Here is a 20,491-nt window from a genome sequence, read left to right as displayed (position 1 = left end):
TGCTCTTCGGGAGCACCATAAAACTCTGTGCACCTCCAACTGCTGCCATCACCTTTCCATCACAAGGAAATTCGAGAGCTATTTGGGAGATATTACCTTGTATGAAACTGCCCATAGGAATATTTCTAAGATTGGCTCTGATTGTGTTTAATGGAGAGAAAACAGGCTTGCTAGGTTGAATTCCCTTAATTCCTCCGTCCAATCCCTTAGATTGTGGGATTATAGAATCTTCCTCTTTTAACCAAATACCGGTCGGCGCTGTCGCCCGTTGGGGAGGTGCTCTGAGCTAACTATCCCACTGTAGTTTGAACTGACAGACTCACTCATAACGCAATATGGGTAAAACCAGTCGGGAGATTATGGACCTGCATCCACATGTAAACATAGGCTAACAGAACCAACTGCGGATCCTCCCCTTTCTCCAGTCTGTGTAAAAACAAGATGGGAGTTGAAACTCCACAGACCTCCAGCCTCAATCCGATCAGCATCGACCTTGTAATACAGTCGAAAAAGAAAACGACCTTTTTCCAATTCAGAGATTGAGATACCCCCCAAGGGGTGCCAAACATTCGCCATTGCCGATCTCATCGCTTGAAAATTAATAGCAATAGATGTGAGAAAGAACTAACGAAACAAAAATCATAATTGATAGAGGACTGACTGCAGGGCCCAGATCTACTTGTAGGACTTCCTCTTCAACATCGGTGATGGAGAGGTCATTGAAGGACTTTTCCATTCCAGCCATTGCGAGAGACACAAAGATAGATACTTGCTACTGAAGCAGACAACGATTGATGAATCAAAAAAGAGGACGAGAATCGTGCCACAAGAGTTAAGGGTGTGCAAAAATACTCGACCCACATACTTGAATATTTAAAATCCGGTAATATTTTTAAAAATTTACTCGATTGGATAGGATATCGGTCTGACATTTCTAGTGTCGGGCTCGGGTTATAATATTGTATTTTTTCAGATACCTAATTACCTGAGTACCTAGTTAGTTTTATTTTTATTTTTATTATATATAAATGTAATATAATATAATATTATAGATTATTTATATTATGAATTATTAAATTTTGTATTTTAAAATTTTAAATTTTATGTTCGGATGTTGAAATATGTAATTAGAAATTTCGAACATTTAAATTTGTGTATATTTTTTAAAATTAATAATATGAAAATAAAAAAATCAGATACCGAATATCTGATTACCAGGTACACAAAATCCGAATACCCGATTACCATCTCAAACTTTTTTTTTTTCAATTATCTTTTGATAATGTAAAGTGAAAATTAAAATATTAAATATACATTAAAAATATTTAAATATAACATTAATATTTCCCCACGTTAAATTCTCGAAAGAGAAAATAACTTCAGTGACAAAAATCCCATATAATATACGATTTTAATCAACTTTTTCTGGATTTGCCAAAATGACCAACAAAATCGCAATGCGATCGCTAATTCGCAACGCGATCTCCATTATCGCAAATCAGTTTCCAGATTCGCAACGCGATTATGACTATCGCAATGCGATTTTCCAATTTCGCGTTGCGATTTTCCCAATTCGCAATGCGAATAAGTAAATCGCAACGCGAATTGGGAAAATCGCAATGCGATACTGACTATCGCAATGCGATAATACAAAATCGCAACGCGATACTGACTTTCGCAACGCGATACTTACTTTCGCAACGCGATACTGACTTTCGCAACGAGATAATACATAATCGCAATGCGATTTTCAAAGCGCCATTAGTATCGCAACGCGTATTTTATTTTTAAATTCCAAACACGAATATTAATATATTGGAACATTGAACCGTCCACAGTATATCCCGTAATCGCAACTCATAACCTAAAACCTAAAATCACAACTCAGTCCCATCTCCATCTCTCACTCTCTCACCCATCTCTGACGAAATCCGTCCCCATCTATGGCGAAATCCGTCTATCTCCATCTCTCAGAGCCACCCTCACAATTAGAAATGGAAAATCAACCAAATCAACCACCGATGGTTAGTTTTTTAATTATTTTCTTTTTGAAATTTTTGCATTATTATTAGGTTTTTCATATTGAAATTGATGATAAGTTTACTGATAATTTCAATAATAGATTAACCATTTCACTTAGATTGCTTATTAAATCAACCGAGAATCGCAACGCGAAATGAAAATCGCAACGACAAAATCGCGATTTTATTCTCTCGTTGCGATAGTCAAATTCGCGTTGCGATAGTCATTTTCGTATTGCGATTTTCATTTTCAAAAACTATTCCTCTTCTGCAAATTGAAACTTGAATGAATTGCATTACTTCAACCAAAAAACAAAGACAAATAAGAAATTCACAGTGTTGCAAATTTAAGTTTGAAGAATAAACTACTACTCTTTATGTTTTTATTGTTTTTGGTATATCTTCACAGTGTAGTTTTGGTATATCTAACTTAGTATGTTTATTGTTTTGTAGAACTTTTATTCGGCTCAATTGACCTTAAGAAATAAAGTCAGCCTGGCCAAAACAATTGCGTCGAAGCTTTCACCTGCACAAAGAAAAATGTTGAGGATACTTGCTTCGGGCCATGGCTGAAAGTACAACATCCCGGTGGAGATGCGATGTTGACACCTGTTTCTTCAAACCATGACTAGCGATCTACCAGATATACAACGTCGTGATGAAGAGATATGGTTGATTTTCCACCGGCGTATACGTGTTTTGGGGGGAGGAGTTTTGCTTTTCGGTCTACGCTTCGGACACGATGATGTAGGTCGGTACACTAGACATTACCCCCATCATGGTTATCCCGGGTTTTTCCTGAGCTGGAGAGGCCGAATCTACACGTGGAAGACCTGACGAGATTATTGAATAAGAAAGATGGTTTTACTCGGATGGATGACGTCGATGTTGTCCGAGTATGCCTTCTAATACTTTTGCATGCCGGCTTTTTAAGCAGAGAGGCCAGACAACCTATTCCGAATGATCTAATCAAATTGGTAGAAGACCTAAATGCGTGGAACCTGTTTCCGTGGGGTTCGTATTTATGGAAAGCTACATGGAATAAGTTATCGTCTGCCTTGGATGATCGAAAAAGTTTGCATGGCGATGGTTCCAAATACACTTTGACAGGCTTTATTTGGGCCTTTAAGGTAAGAATTTTTATATAATGTTTCCAAAATTATAAGTAATTATTTAACAATTACTAATGTTTGTTATTATATTGTTTGTAGATTTGGATATTTGAGGCCTTTCCCGCCATGAAGACATATGCAATAAAAACTTCAAATGATATTCCCAGAGCTATTTCCTAGAAGAGGAAACAGACCTTGCAATGGGAAGATTTACTACGGTATACGACAATAAATAATGTAAGTTAATATAAATACTACCATATGTTTATAAACAAGTTATTACTAGTACACGTTTAACTTTGTTTGAGCTTTTATATTGTTAGGAGGCCAACACTCCATAACAGAGGCTGACACCCACGGAAGCTGAGCTTGCCACTGATTGGTGGCAAGCGTTTTTTTTATGGCACGAATGATGAGCAGCCTCCACTTCGGGAGCCATCATCTCACCCAGAGCTATCACCTCACCCAGAGCCATCACCTGATCGACCCGACTATACACCTCCACAACGACAGCCATCACCTATTCTGTCACATCATCGAGCCTCTTCTCCACCATCACCGCAAGATAGGCGACTGGCAAAGATGCCACGACGTTTATCTCCCTGTTCTCCACCTCCACCTCCACGGGATGAGTTAGGGGAATTACGTGATGAGGTCAATGCCTTGCGTGAGGAGGTCGGTACTTTACGCAAAGACGATGGTGCATGGCGTGTTGAGGTGTCTACTTTACGCGGTGAGGTAGCTGCTCTACGTGAGCTGGTAGCATCGTTGCAGAATGAGGTTCATACTCTACGCAATGAGGTAAGTTTAAGATTTTTCATATTTAACTTGATGATAAATTTACTCGTAATTTCACTTAGATTAACCATTTCACTTAGATTGCTTAATAAATTCATTGGTTGCTACCAATACTGCTTTTTTGTTAGTATTTGTTTTTGGTTTTGTTTTTGTCTTTTGGTTGAAGTAATGCAATCCATTCAAGTTTCAATTTGCAGAAGAAGAATAGTTTACTTTCGCAACACGAAAATGACTATCGCAACGCGGAAATGGCTATCGCAATGCGAAATGAAAATCGTAATGACAAAATCGCAATGCGAAATGAAAATCGCAACGACAAAATCGCAACGTGAAATGAAAATCGCAATGCGATTTGTGTTTCGCGTTGCGATTTTCATTTCGCATTGCGATTTTGTCGTTGCGATTTTCATTTCGCATTGCGATTTTCATTTCGCGTTGCGATAGCCATTTCCGCGTTGCGATAGTCATTTTCGCGTTGCGAAAGTAAGTTTCGTGTTGCGAAAGTAAACTATTCTTCTTCTGGAATGTTTATATATGTTGTCCTTTAAATGTTTATAAGTGCTTACTTCTGGAATGTTATCTGATGTATTTTGTGAACTATGATAGAATAATGACTTGGGTGAATACAATGCAAGTTTGAAACATATTTGTCTTTGTTTTATATCATGTCTGTTTATTTACTGATTTATGTATTAATTTTTTTAGCGGCCCGATAAGGTGGATGCTTTACGTTGGGTTTTCCTTGCACGACGGAGTTCACGCATCAGACGACGTGCACGTGCTATTACGTCTCCGTTCACCCCAATGGTGCGAAGACTCCGCAAGAAGAAGCCCGACTCACCTGTCATCCCTCAAGAGTCCCCTCCAATCGTTCAAGAGGCCTCTATCATCCCTCAAGAGTCCCCCCACCGTTCAATAGGCCACTGTCATCGTGAAGAGGTCCCTCCCACCATTCCAGAGCCGATTCACATGGGGTAATATATCGAATTATTGAGAAACCCCCACCGTTGCCGGACATGATAGATGAGAGTTGGATCTCGTATGAGTTACCGGCTAGTACCCTTCCGGTATCTGAAGTGGAGAGGAGACAACTACCGGAAACAATTCTGGATAATACCCTTTAGGCTAAGACCGCAGTTGATTTTTATCTACATGAGCGGAGCCAAGGGTGTTACACTGACATAAGCAAACTCAACGATGATATGTATTTGTTGCTTAATCGGTCTTGGTGGGGTATGTTATTAGGGGTTGAAGACAGTGGCTATTTCGATGGGGAGGTAAGTCTTATATTTGTCTTATATATGATTTTGATTAATTTTTTTAAAAATTAATGTAATTCACTAATATATGTCTTTTTTTTGTAAAACAGCATATCGATGCGTGGGTGTCACGTCTTCTAATAATAAGGAAGCTTAGGAAAAATAAAAAAAATCACGATATACAATAATGCCGGCGGCTTTTCACGCAGTTCACTTGAAGAATCAACGAGATGAATCATTTTCGTTGGGCAATGGACAAGCTAAACTTTATCCTGCATGGTGGGAGGTCGATAAGGTTAGTGTTATTTTTAAATTTTTTAAAGGTGTTCATAAATAAGTGCGCAAATAAATGATTATTACTTATGATTGAGGTGTTTATCCCTGTTTTGGAACGTCGTCATTGGCTTCTCGTCCAACTTCAGCTCCCATCCCTGAAGAATAGTATATGACAGCATGATAAATTACATATCATTGTCTGATTTGAGAGATATTATCAAGGGATGTAGCTCTCATTTGGCTAAATTTTTGGATGGGATTAATTATTAGACTCATTCTGGACACAAGAAGCCAAAGAAGTTCAATGTCACAGTTGTCAGAGACGAGACCGCGCCACAACAATCGCCGAGAGCCAAAGGGGATTGTGGTCCTCTCGTATGCATGTGCTTGGCGCGTTTGACGACGGGAAGCACAGAGTTTCTACCTCCCACCGATAGAGATAGAGCTGCAGTAAGCTTGTGGTTTCAGTATTATATGGCTAGAGCGATATATTCGAGACGCTGCCTACCTGCATCCGCGTTATGAAAGTATCCATTGTTAATTGGTAAGTCAAATGCAAGTTTTGTTAACATATATACTCCTTTTGGTTTGAAAATGTTTGGTTAAGTACATAGAATTCAATAATTTGCTGTTTGTAGGTTTTAGATGTGTAGGAAGTCTTGTTTGAGCAAATGTTTGGTTTCTGTAGGTTAATCTTTAAGTGAGCTGCGTGAAATGGATGTACGGGTGCAAAAGTTGATTAATTGATTCAATAATTGATGAGGAAATAAGAATTATTATTATTTTTTGATTGTTTAATTGATGTGTACATAATTCTTATTTGTGCTTGTTTAATTGATTGAAATGTAATAGTTGATTTGTTGATTTTCAATCTGCATTATGTTGAAGGCAAAACAGACTATCGCAACACGAAACTGACTATCGCAACGAGAGAATCGCAATGCAAAATGAAAATCGCAATGCGAAATGAAAATCGAAACGAGAAAATCGCAATGCGATTTTCATTTCACATTACGATTTTCTCGTTGCGATAGCCATTTTCGCGTTGCGATAGCCATTTTCGCGTTGCGATAGTCATTTTCGCGTTGCGATTTCCCCGTTGCGATAGTCAAATGAATGTCTAATAAGTGATAACAACTGAACAGATCATAGCAATGTTCAAACTCAAGTTACTAATACATGCCTAACTGAAAATGTTAAAAGTGCACACATAAAATACACATAATACAACGTTTGCATTTAAAAATCACCTAAGTTAACAGTCCCAAAAGGTGAAGCCGGCTGTGATTGGGATTTTGAGGATGATTACGATTTTGATTTCCTTTTGCTTGACACCATATGAGCTTTGGATTTTGATGAGGATCCATATTTTGGTAGAGGAAAAGATGATTGTGATGGCACTGGTGAACCACATGTCAACCTTGTATGACCACTTTCCTTGCACCGACTACATGCCAATCTCTTCTTCTATTCACCATTAGACGGTATACGATCGTGACTTTTTGGTCGGCCAGGTAGCCTTCTGTCCATGGCTGGTGGCAAAACTGTTTGTAAGTCATCTGGTATGTCCCACTCAGAAGGATGTTGCGAAACTAAAACCTGTTGCGAACTTTGAAAATCGCATTGCGATTCTGTATTATCTCGTTGCGAAAGTCAGAATCGCGTTGCGAAAGTCAGAATCGCGTTGCGAAAGTCAGAATCGCGTTGCGAAAGTCAAAATCGCGTTGCGAAAGTCAGTATCACGTTGCGAAAGTCAGTATCGCGTTGCAATTTTGTATTATCGCGTTGCGATAGTCAGTATCGCATTGCGATTTTCCAAATTCGCATTGCGATTTACTTATTCGCATTGCGAATTGGGAAAATCGCAACGCGAAATTGGAAAATCGCATTGCGATAGTCATAATCGCGTTGCGAATCATGAAACTGATTTACGATAATGGAGATCGCGTTGCGAATTAGCGATCGCATTGCGATTTTGTTGGTCATTTTGGCAAATCCGAAAAAAGTTGGTTAAAATCGTATATTATATGGGATTTTTGGTCACTGAGGTTATTTTCTCTTCTCGAAATTCAGTTGAAGTTATAATCCGGTTCAAAGAATTGTATTAAGAATAGAAACCCTTATTCCCAATGTAATAATCAAAACAGGGAAAAAAGACACCTATAAAAACAAAAAGATATAGTGTAAGGCTAAACGGAAAGAGCTTGACGCTTGGGGTCAGAAAGTCGAGTTCTGAATCGGTCGATGAAGGCCGAGGCTCTGCAGTCGATGCCCCGTTCGGCGGTCCATCGTCGCCCGTCTTCGTCGCCCGTCTTCGTCGCTGCGCCATGTCCTCCTAACGTAAATGCCGTCCTCGCTCATGTCGTCGGCTCCGTTCGAACAGCACGATGCGAAAATGCTGAATATGGAGAAGGATGAAGAAGATTTCCTCTGCTTGGTGTAACTGGCTGAACCCATTGGAGTGTCGAGTCTTGAAAATATCTCACGCAGGCAGCAGCTTCGCTTGTTGTTTTTTTTGGCTATGCTTGTGGCTTGAGAATGAGAGATTGTGTGTAGTATTTATAATGACAAACCACTTGAACGGCTCTCTCACACACACGGTTTTTGGGTGTTAAAGAGTCTAAATTTTGGTTTCAGTCCATTTATTATACTCAAATTTGAGATTTAATCCCTAAATTTTAATTTGATCTAACTTAGTCCCTCATCATCAGTTAGTCCAAGTAGTTAATAACCAATAACTCTATTCCCATACAAAAACATACATGTCAACATGATGAGTTAGAAGAGGTCGAAAAAGGGCCAATTTTTTAATAGTCCCTTACTATACAAAAGTTGTAGATTTTAGTCCTTTTTTCCAAATTTTATTCCCGTCACACACAATAGCTGAGAAATTGGTTGTCAGATTCTACTATTTCTTCTTATATTATGTGTAAGTTGTAGATTTAACTCATGTTCTCAACTTAAAAATTTTTAGAGAGTGATTAAGTCGAGTAACTCTTTCAGACCATCTCTGGATAAATTAGCGGTCGCCGGAGATCCACCGATCTGACAATGACATAAACATAAACATAGATATAGACATGTAGACATAGACAAAGATATTAAGAATGAGTATGCATGGCTGTAAAATTTGAGGAAAGAAAAAGAGCATAGCCGCATAGGGACTTTTGCTGAAGAAACGTCGTTCAAATTTGGCTCCCGTGGCGTTAATCGAAAGGTTGACGGTAATCTCCGTAGACATAGTACAGTTAAGGATGGACCAAGTGAGGGCTGACGGGACGACTCTCTCTTGAAAATTTCAAATTTTCATATAACTTAAGTAATTTTTTTTTGTATTTTCTATTGATAATTTATTTTTTTCTTTTAAAATTTTAGAAGTTCGTCCTTAACATAAAATCTTGTATCTGTCCATGAGTGCATTCGTGTTGAGATTAGCTGCATATTATCACTTTGATTTCATCTACTATTATCAATGTGATCCCTCCAACATAAGAGTAACAAACACTGATGTCTTAAGCAGCAAATGCATGATTTATATGTATAAAGAACCTATGTATCATGAGATTATTTATAATATTTTATCCAAAAGATATTGTTGGAGCATATTCTAAAGATATTTCCAAACAAAATGTGAAGATATTGCTAAGATATCATAGAGATAATCAATAATCATAGGTGGAACACCCAAACTTTGGAAAAATTATTATTATATTATTTTTTTTTAAATTAAAAATTATTTAATTCTCTTAAAATATTTAATTGTTGATCGAAGTGACAATATCACTAGATTATTTTAGTTTCTTACTATGTATCATGAAATTATTATTAGATTATTTTTTAAAAAATTAAAAATTATTTAATTATCTTAAAATAACTCAACATAAAAGTATATATATTTTGAATTGAATCTAATTTTGTTCATCCCGATTACATTTTCTCTTAGTCATCTTTCCAAAATAGCCTTGGTTCCGCTCTTTCTTAATTAGCATTAACATTCTATTACCACCTTAAGATTAAACCCTGTTCTTGTCACGTGCATAGCCAATTTTTTTAATTAATTACTGATATCTAATTTATTGATCGACTAATTCAGATCGAGTTTTGTAAAGGTCTATTATTGGGGGTGATCCTCCCAACTCACTTTGCTTCATTTACAATTGTCAGGATCCGAACCACTGAACTTAAAGAATCTAATGCTTCATCTCACTAAATCAATTGATCATTGGTATGTGTATAGTGTTATAATATAACAATCCGAGAAGAAAAGAAAAAAAATTAAATTTTATTAATAAAAGACAGAGATGCAATTTAGAATAAAAAACTCAAATACAGACTTACGATCTAGAAAAAAATAATTGAGGAGTGTAGCTATACAGTTTCTTCAAGACAGATTTTCGGTCACTCTTTGATGTTCGAAATCATTGGTCGTTTGTCTCCCAAGATGAAATACCATACTGATATTTGAATTAAACGGAAATCATATAATAATATCATTTTTAATCACAGTGGGTATACTATCCACATGCCCTCAGAGGGCCTGACCAATCCGAATATTCACGTTGCCCACACGTTATATAGGTGCACCTTTAACCTCGATGTTTTTACGGGCTTGGATTTACACCTCTTGTGCTTGCACGCGAGGGGTAATTTCAAACAAAGTTATTCATTAACTAGCTAGTTGATTGATGTATATAAATCAATCACATGGTTGTTATCCCAGCAATGTGAGATATGAGTTTTCTCATTTTCCTTACGTAATACAATTCACATGTACCCTACTTTGAGCATTAATTTCTTATTCATCACTCAATCGTTTTGAGCATATGAGATACCGTTGTAAACATCTCATGGAATAGAATATGAATCAGTATATTCGTTATTCAAATCTCCATCTTTACCCTTAGAAAATATGCGTCAAACTTTCTAATTTTATCATAATTTTCCAACATATAGCCAGTTTAATATGAAAGAAACTATCTCATTTGTGTTGTCCCCCTTCTATAAAATTTAATGAGGGATGCTCATGTATGGACCGAAATGGACTGTCAGGGACATTCGGCTTAAATTTTTTTAAATTTTTATATATTCTAAATATTTTTTGTATTTTTATTTATAAATTGTTTACGCCCTTTTAAAATTTTATGAGTTTGTTTCTTCTAAAATTTTATGATTTTAAAACGTGTGCTAAATTAATTACTATTAACAATTCAATCTTAAAGAATCAAATCTGAAAGGAACTCTAATCTAAAAAAAACTCCATAATTTAATTGCATAATGCACCATAAAGTTACAGGTTGGAGACCTTACTCAAAACTCTATATATTTTAACGCCTCGATCTCCGGTTTAGAAATTTCGGGCTAACCCGAGACATAATTAAATAAACCCAATAAGCTTGTGAGAAAATCCTCATCCAATTATGGAATGGTTTGGGCTTAGGTTGAGCCCATTATAGAGCAAAAAGGGGCATTGTTGATTTAGGGATAAATAGGAGGAATAAGTTGCAAATTACCCCAAAAGTTTTAGAAATGCTCAAATTCTTTAAAGAATGGCTTATGTAACTGTGGGAATCAACCCCATCCATTCTAGGGATGGGCATTTAAACCCGACTCGACGGGTTCTGACCCGACCCGATCGGGTCAGATTTTTCTAAAAAATTTGGGTTTGGGTCGAGTCGGGTCGGGTTTTTTTATGTGGTGTTCGGGTCGGGATCAGGTTTAGGGTGAAAAAATCTGAACCGACCCGAAAAAATATATAATTTTACCCTATATATTTAGGAATAATTACAATAATACCCCTATATGTATAAATATTTTCCAATTAAGTCACTGTTTTTATTGAATAAAAATAATTTTTTTATTATTTCAGATCGGGTCGGGTCGGGTGAAACCTTGTTTTGGTCGGGTCGGGTCGGTCGGGTCTCGGGTGGAGGCTCTCTTGTTCTCGGGTCGGGTCGGGTGGACCAAAAACCCGACCCAACCTGACCCATGCCCATCCCTGATTCATTCTTGTCTTATTCCTTCTTTTAAACACTCCTTTTTCCACTTTTGTAAGTTCCAAAGGTGAGAGCTTTACCCTCAATTCTTCCTAGACAATATTTATGAAGGTAAGTTTTGTAACCTCCACTCCTAGATCATTCTTTTGAGCCATCCTTCTCCTAGATCAAAATGGTCATTTTGGCCTCTTTTGGAGCATTACTCGTTTGTTAACTAATGATTTTCATCTACGAAGGGGTCTTTTTGTCCCAAAATAAAATGTTGGGGGACAAATAGCTCAAAACAAATGAGCTAAAATGATCATTTTAATAAACATTAGAGGCTAATTTTGACATTATACCTGTTGTTTATCAGCATTGCGGTTCATTTTATTTGTTCATGTTATATCTTATCTGATATCAAAATGAGAGTTATATTTGTCATTCTAAAATCACCATGTCTTCATGAACAAGAACCACTCCCCAAAATTTCAAACTCTAAAATAGAATGATTGAATGAGTGGCTGAAATTGAAGCAAACAAATAGAAATGAAAAGGGATGGATTGAATCACACAAACATATAAATATAGTAATCAAATACAGAAAATGTCCCAAAAAAGAAAAGAAAAGAAAAACACAAACTTTGGACCTTCGTTCTCCATTTTCATGCATGCAACCACGTCGTTTGACGTCGGGTGATCACCAATGAATAAAAAATAAATACTCAAACATTCTTCGTCACAAATCCAAAAGACAATTAAAGAGATCCAATCCGAAGATAATTTGTTGGCCATGACCACGAAACTAGTAGGAGGAACTCGCACGGTTTTGCCATACGAGACCCCGAGACTAAGGGACCATTACATGCTGGGGACGAAGCTCGGGAAAGGTCAATTTGGCACGACGTACCGATGCATCCACAAATCCACCGGCGCCATCTACGCCTGTAAGTCAATCCCGAAGCGCAAACTCGTGTGTCGCGAGGATTACGACGACGTCTGGAGGGAGATTCAGATCATGCACCAGTTGTCGGACCACCCGAGCGTGGTGCAGATCAAGGGGACATTTGAGGACTCGGTGTTTGTTCATTTGGTCATGGAGATTTGTGAGGGTGGTGAACTTTTCGATAGGATCGTGGCTAAAGGGCATTATAGTGAAAGAGAGGCGGCTAAGCTTATCAAAACGATTGTTGGGGTTGTTGAGGCTTGTCATTCGCTTGGGGTCATGCATAGAGATCTTAAGCCTGAGAATTTCTTGTTTGATTCCCCTGGTGATGATGCTGTTCTCAAGGCCACGGATTTTGGCTTGTCTATCTTCTATAAGCCAGGTTGGTTTCTGGGTTTTTGTCTTTTTATCGGTAGACTAATAAGTCGTGATTCGACCTTGATCTTGCTTTAAGGATCTAGTATCCCGTGTCACTAGACTTGCATTGATCCTTCAAATATATAGAAAAGCTTAGAGAAATCTAATCATATCCGTGTTTAATACTTACGCCCGAGTCTGAGTAACATAGCCGTGGAATGTTGGTTCTGGTTTGCTTGGTTTGAACAATGTTCTGTTATACAGTCCATTTGTTGTTTATTATACATTTTCCCCACAATTGATGTCCTAAATAGTGGAATACAATGTATAAACCCTCTTCAACATTCACTGGGATGCCAGTGACCAGAAATTGCTCGGAAAACTCCATGCTGATGTCGAGATCGGCATCGTCTCGATACCAGGTTGTCTCTCTGGTACCAAACTCTGCTTGCTGCTATGATACATTAGCTTGTAAACTTCACACCTATCTCACTTGCTAGAGATTTCCCTTGTGTTATTCGTCACGTTTCCTCTTGTCATTAATGGCGGTTGCTTTTGCAGGACAACGTTATTCCGATGTCGTCGGGAGTCCCTTTTATGTCGCACCAGAGGTTTTGTGCAAGCATTATGGACCAGAAATAGACATATGGAGCGCTGGTGTTATCCTTATATCTTGTTGAGTGGTGTTCCACCATTTTGGGCAGGTAACAATCATATGCGCTGCAACATTTGGTCTCATTCTCATGTCTCTCAAATCCTAGAGTGGTCTTTTACTTCTCTTCTCTGCTCGTAGAAACCGAATCCGGGATATTCAAACAGATTTTACATGGAAAACTCAACTTCGCATCCGAGCCATGGCCTAATATCTCCGAAAGTGCAAAAGATCTAATACAAAAGATGCTCGAGAGGCATCCAAGGCAGAGAATTACAGCTTATCAAGTCCTATGTAAGTCGAGTCATCCAAATGCCATTTCCCTGCCTTTCCTTTTATGTTGTAGAAGTCACTGCAGTGGGGTGATTTATGCATCAGGTCACCCATGGATCGTCGATGATAGAGTTGCTCCGGACAAACCTCTGGATTCTGCCGTGCTGTCACGCCTGAAGCAGTTCTCGGCTATGAACAAACTTAAAAAGTTGGCTCTGCGCGTATGTGATTTTCCTGTTTAGTCTTCCGATTTTATGGAAATCCAATTTCAAGGCTATTATCAAGTTATCTTCTACACCGAAAAAGCAGATCTCGAATTATGCATGTTGACATAATAAGTAGTCCTTTATATGTATGTTTCACATCCATTCTGTTCCAATGGAAACTGAAAAACTTGCAGGTCATTGCAGAAAGACTCTCCGAGGAAGAAATCGGTGGCCTGAAAGAGTTGTTCAAAATGATCGACACGGACAACAGTGGGACGATAACATTTCAGGAACTCAAAGATGGGTTAAAGAGAGTGGGATCTGAACTAATGGAATCAGAAATCAAAGCTTTAATGGAAGCTGTAACTATGCTTTCTTCCTCAAGTTGTTATTGATACAACAACATGATTGAGTGACTGATGACAATCACAAATGTTGCCATGGCAGGCTGATATCGACAACAACGGAACGATCGACTATGGCGAATTCATCGCCGCGACACTGCACATGAACAAGATGGAGAGAGAGGAAAACATACTTGCTGCATTTACCTATTTCGACAAAGACGGTAGCGGCTATATCACCATAGATGAACTCCAACAAGCTTGCAAAGAGTACGGCCTAGGGGACGTTCCACTCGAGGACATGATCAGAGAAATTGACCAAGATAACGTAAGTGCATAACTGTTTCAACATTATGATTAAGATTGTTGTTGCTGATATGATCAAAAAAATGGTAGGATGGGAGAATAGATTATGGGGAATTTGCAGCAATGATGAGAAAGGGAGATGGGTTGGGAAGAAGCAAAAGCATGAGAAACAACATCAACGTGAACATAGCTGATGCCTTTGGAAAGGGAGTGAAAGACCTAACGTCACTGCCCCCTACCACTACTACTGCATCTTGTCCTTCTTCTAGTTAGCTACTTTTCTACATTTACTTTTTACGTTTACAAATTACCATACTCAAATCCAAAGGTCAACCTACAGTAATGTTTTCTTTGGTTGAGTTTGACTTTGTATAGACACTATGACACTATGATTGTATTTATTTATTTTTCAAGCTGATTGTTTAGCAATGGACCAGATGATGTTCTTTGCTTTGTGCCAATAAAGACACTTTTACCTATTGTATTTACTTTTTTTATTTATACAAAGAATGCAATTTCATTTCCAAAACCGAAATTCAATCGGATCCACCTCCGATCTACACATAAGGCAGGTATTGTCGTTACTGTGATAGGAGCTGCAATCCAAAATACTGTGATTGAGATTTGGTCTCTACCACCGCCTGGTTTCATCAAGGTAAATGTGGATGAAGCTACGAAGAACTCTTGGGAAGGAGGGGGTATTGGTGGTTTATATAGGGATCAGAGCAGGCATTGTCTAGCTACGTTCTCTAAGGCTGTGGAAGTTAGCCATCAAACAAGGCATCTTGACGTTCTTAGACATGGAAGTTAGCAAGAGGAACATGTTAATTGTGGAGAGCGACAGCAGGATAGCAGTAGGGTGGATAAAAGATCCTATATTATGTCTGCTACCCTTTATGGAATTGGCTAGAGGCATTGCAAAAATTGTTAAGGAAAGGGCAGTCGTACTTCATTGTGTTAGGAGTGTTAACGTGAAAGCCGACGAACTAGCAAAAAAAGGAATAGGGTAGAAGAGTATGTTCTTTATGGATTTTTGTATTATTGGTAGGTCTTTTTTGAATTCTGTTTGAATGTGGTCCTGTTCTTATTAGGAGAGTTTAAAGGATGATATTGTACTTCAACTTCTTGTTTGGATTTAAGATGGTAATAAAATCCGAGGTACTCTTTTTCTCCTTCCGCTACTTTTCGGATACTTCACAGTATTCTGAAAAGCACAAAGGGGGTTTTAATGAGACCTTCAACTTTTATCCCAAAAAAAAAACAGTTACATGCCAGGTGTCTCAACAGTCAACATTGAAACTTGACTCTAGATTACTTCAACACTGGCAACATGCTATCATTGAATCTGATTGTAAAGTGATAACTAACGTTACAAAACCCAGTTTTCATAACATGTTATCATTGACTCTGAATGTAAAGTGATAACTAATGTTACGAAAACTGGGTTTTGCAGCCCGAGGGAGTTGCAAGACCTTTTCGTAACTTTATCTGCTTATAGTGAATGTTGAACCCAGAAAAAGAACGGCACAGGTCAGCTATATCTAAAATGACAAACTATTATTACTTAATACACTACATATGAGTACAGTTTTTACATATTCTACAGCAACATTATCATGTAGTGCTGTCTGTAAAAGTAAAACTGGAGACGATGGCGTACAAAGCATTTCTAGTAAAAAGAAAAGTTTGGCTCCCAAATGTTCTAAATAATCTAATTGGGAGATGACTTTAACATAACATTGAAAATAAGAATAAAAGTTACCTGCCCTGTGCTTTTCATATTTTGTGACAATGCCTAGATCTTTTTGATATTCAGCTGCAGAAATGAGGATCTTCAATTATGCGCTATTGTTTCTCAGATCCTAATTTGGAGATTGTAAAATTTTGTATTCTTGATCCCCCATTGTCAGTCAGGAGGATGCCACAAGCTTCACCAACATAGCCTTATTCATATATCTTCTTTTTCTTCAGAAGGGTAGGAAATATGGAGACCATCCCGATAAGGAAAAGCACGGAAAAGGTCTTGAAATCATAGAGGTCCTTAACAGACCTGAGATCCCCAAGTGCGAGGCCAGCCTGAAAGAAGATACAATGGTGGTCTTAAATCAGATAAGTTATCTGAATATATATGGCTGCCATCTTTTTCTATCATTTGACTTGCATACAACACCAACGGATTGAAATGAATTAAGTCTCAACACAAAGTTAGAGACTCGATTCCATTACAACGAATGATCCATTAGATGTTGACAAATAAATATACCCAAATGACATCCATTGAACCCAACCTGACATTAGGAAAATGTATCCAGGGAAATTCAGTAATATATGAAGTAAGAACCCTATTACAATAAGAACCGGTTCTTTATCAACAAGCACCTACTTCAAACTTTTTTTTATAGAAATCTCCCTAGTTGGTCTCTATGGTTGAACAACTCAATATTTGGCTAAAAGTAGAAAACTGATGTAGATGGATATGTATAGTGATCTTGTAGAAACTTTTCTTATTCCAAATTGTTAAGAATACACATCAATTAATATAAAACCTTCACAAACAAGGCATAGCAATAAATTGGATATGACACAAGCATCTGTTTTCTTTCAACGGACATTTTCAGGCGACAATACCAACAGTAACAGAAAAGAAAAATGAAAAATCAATTAATAAGAATGCATGCAATTAACTGAGGTACATGGCAAGACACTTACTTTGACAGTTATATAGGAGGCTGGTATTATGCCGATAAAAGTTGCTAAAAAGAACACATGAAATGGTATGTCAACTATTGGTGATGCCAAATTGATAAATAGGTTGGGTAAAGTTGGAGTAATTCTCAGAAAGAGCATGTAATTCAGCAACTTGTCCCTTCGCTTAGCAATCTGATTCCACAGAGAGAAAAAAGCGATCAAATTCAAGAACGAAAAGAAGATAGGGTAAAACAAGTGAAAGATGCTAAATTAAGAGGGAAAACACGAACGAACGAATAGTTCCAAAGACAGTAACAAGAGGAAAAATGAAGGTACCTCAGCTTGAAAAAACCTTAATTTATCAGGCCACAAACAACTGACCAAAGGTCTGCCAATCAGCTTTGATAGAAAAAAGCAGGAGCATGCTCCAGCTGTGGCATTGAAGACAACCAAGAAAAGGCCTTTAACACCAAAGAGAGCTCCAGCTAGCAAAGACATGAAAATCGTTCCAGGAATCATAAAAGTTTGCATGAAGATATAAGTTGAGCAGTAACCCAAAATGAATTGTGTTGGGTAATCCTTTGCATATGTTGCAATATTATCTCTGAAAAAGAACAGAAAAACAAGGACTTCAGTAAAATAAGTTGCAGCTAAAACATCACAGAAAGAAGTTTCACGACAAAGTAGAAGCACCCGGCAACAAGAAAGTAGTAAATAAACAAGTAAACTAAAGTACATGATATAAATAAATTAGGAATGGTAATTTCAGCAACAATGCATTGTTAATACATAGTGAGCGAAAATAATGAAACTTAATGATGGAATTTTGCATAAGAAAACACCAAATCAGAACTCGGCAACCAAAACAGCCAAATCAAATGTTGATGCTGTTATTTAACATAAAAAAGGGAAATTATACGCTAATTGTCATCTCTCAAAATATGACCACTCGGTCTTAACGGATCTCTCTATAGGAGAAATATGTAGTACATAGCTGGATATACTATGTATGCAATATTCTCCCTACAATTTGCATTATTCGATGCCCTCACATGATCCACATATGAACTAAACTCATCATTAGTCATAGATTGCTTTTAAACTCCCTAGTGCTACACATTAAGGACAAAACAAATCAAAGGATTCATTCTGGGCAGAATATAAATGATAAGAGTTCTCATCCACAACTATCTTCACCTACAATATAACACAAAAAAGGAGGCATATTTCAATTAAAAAAAAATTAACTACAATTATAAGCTAAAATATTCCCAATAGTTCTCTCTAGCTCAAAATCCTATATAAACCACAAGAAATCTAAAATGGGCATTTCCAAAATCTACAGCAATGGTCAAATCCAAGGATTTGGCACACAAATTAAGCTTATTTCTTCATCAATTGAGAGAGAGAACACCAGTTTTTATTATAAAGGGGGGGGATCCTACTTGAGCAATCGCAGATCAGAGATGGAACGAGGGATCTTGAGTTTCCCGTACTCGGTAGCGGGCATGGTCAGGTAGATGCAGAACAAGCCGGTAGAAAAAATCAAGAAAACCCCGAAAAAGGCAGCCAATTCCCACCTTGAAATTGGGAGCCTCTCCGATTTTAACCTCTTCCCCGACGGAGAATCGTCATCTTCCTTGCTGCTGATGCTCAACAACGCCGCCGCAGCACTCTCCTCGTCCCTCAACACATTCCTCGGAGCCGCCATTTTAGAACATCGACAAGATGAAAGTGCACAGAAACAAAGCTGTTGGGGGAACTTAGGATCCCAAAAGAATATAATGACGTTAATAAATGGAAACAAAAGGTTGCTGAAGAATTAAAGAATCGTTTATATGGGAATAGAATGGGGTGTTATGATGAACCCTATTTTGAAGAGAAATTTTTTTGAATTGGATGTGCGAGACCCCAGAGACCTTTAAAGCAATGCTTTCTTTTCTATGCGTTATACATATATATATATATATTGAATGAAATGGAAGAAACAGTGAAACAGAATACTTTTCAAAGACAAAGTTGTTCTTTTTATAACTTATTAAGAAAAACAGATTACTTATCGTTACAAACGTGAATATGAAGATTGTTTAATTAGGTATTTTATTTATTTAATTAATTAAATATATATTACATTTTATCTTTATTTTTAATTTTTTAGCTGTTTGAGGTCTTCCACGGAAGCTACTCTCAACCTGGTGGGGGACAACCTACTACCCTACCTCATCTTATCTCATTGTATATGAAAATAGGGTTTTGTTGTCGATGTTGTAAGAAAAACGGATGAAAATGTAAAACAAAAACATTAAATTAGCAATTTCTAAAGCATTAAATACTTTAATTTAATTTCTAAAAGCATTAAATTAATATATTCATCTTAACTTGAAACCAATTTAATTTATTTTTATCAAATTAAAATGATTATAAAAATATATATTTAAAAAAATTTAAATTATTTAATAATAAAAATTCAATAACCTCATACATTGGTGCTCGAGTTAAATACAATCAAATCGAATAATTTTTTTTGTTTTGGTTAACCTCAAACTCAATATTTACGTCACATGAACTTAAATTATTATAACATCCTGAAAATTAATTGGTAATTTTGGGAAGGGGATTACATTTTGAAAAATAAATCAATTTTTAAATTTTTTTAGAATATCTAAAAATATTTTTAAAAGTAAATTTCAAAAATTATGATAATTTAGAGTTTAAATTTATATATAAAATATGATTAATTGATAAACTTATTAACAAAATTAAGCTATTATTTTTTTATTAAAACAAAATTAAATTATTGATTAACTTTAAGGAGGACCAAAATTCAAAACTCCCAAGACGTTTAATCATTTAGATTTTAAAGTAATAATTTCTTCTATCTTCAAAATGAGTTGAACACCCTAGTCCACTTAGACCCGAAGATCCATGGATTACAATATTACATGGGACAACTAAAATAGTGACAAAAAAATTTCTTTTAAAACTGCTTTTAAATCTCTGAAATTTAGACATCTATAATGTAATAAAAAATATAGCAATAAATTGAGTTTACAAATAATAGGGATCTCCCAAAATACATCCAAAAATAATACAAAAGACTAAGTTCCAAAAAAGAGTTACGACTGAAAACATAATACGGGTCCATAACAATACATGCCCTCTAAAGATAATTCAAGATATACTCTGAAAGGCCTCTGGGAATCTGATATGTTGCACTAGAATGTCTGATGAGGATAGTTCCCCATGATCTACTCCCTACAAACCTGTGCACGAAAACACAT

The 20,491-nt window shown here is 36.8% G+C and overlaps 1 protein-coding gene and 1 pseudogene across 1 annotated transcript; one reads left to right on the top strand and one right to left on the bottom strand.

The window, feature by feature from the left end:
* The first annotated feature begins 12,216 nt into the window (after positions 1 to 12,216).
* LOC120191235 lies at positions 12,217 to 14,810 on the top strand (annotated as a pseudogene).
* Positions 14,811 to 16,058: 1,248 nt separating this feature from the next.
* On the bottom strand, positions 16,059 to 19,115 carry LOC120191228 (uncharacterized membrane protein At4g09580-like). The gene is made up of 4 exons (XM_039194204.1): positions 18,656 to 19,115; positions 17,547 to 17,814; positions 17,232 to 17,402; positions 16,059 to 16,598 (listed from the first exon to the last, which is right to left on the bottom strand). Exons 1-4 carry the CDS (start codon positions 18,919 to 18,921, stop codon positions 16,467 to 16,469), a joined length of 837 nt encoding a protein of 278 aa, XP_039050135.1. The 5' UTR covers positions 18,922 to 19,115; the 3' UTR covers positions 16,059 to 16,466.
* Between the last annotated feature and the right edge of the window lie 1,376 nt (positions 19,116 to 20,491).

This window comes from Hibiscus syriacus, unplaced genomic scaffold (assembly GCF_006381635.1).
Source record: "Hibiscus syriacus cultivar Baekdansim isolate YM2019G1 unplaced genomic scaffold, ASM638163v2 tig00116965_pilon, whole genome shotgun sequence".
NCBI lineage: Eukaryota > Viridiplantae > Streptophyta > Magnoliopsida > Malvales > Malvaceae > Hibiscus > Hibiscus syriacus.
Note: the sequence above shows the minus strand (reverse complement) of the source record. Positions and strands in the feature narration are given on the sequence as shown.

Bases quoted from the DNA above. Each gene is read 5' to 3' on its own strand.
- LOC120191228 (XM_039194204.1), bottom strand. From the start codon at position 18,921: ATGGCGGCTCCGAGGAATGTGTTGAGGGACGAGGAGAGTGCTGCGGCG. The intron at 17,815-18,655 runs GTAGGATCCCCC...GTTCTTTTTCAG, and splicing joins TCTGATCTGCGATTGCTCAA to AGATAATATTGCAACATATG. The intron at 17,403-17,546 runs GTACCTTCATTT...CTGTGGAATCAG, and splicing joins TAAGGTTTTTTCAAGCTGAG to ATTGCTAAGCGAAGGGACAA.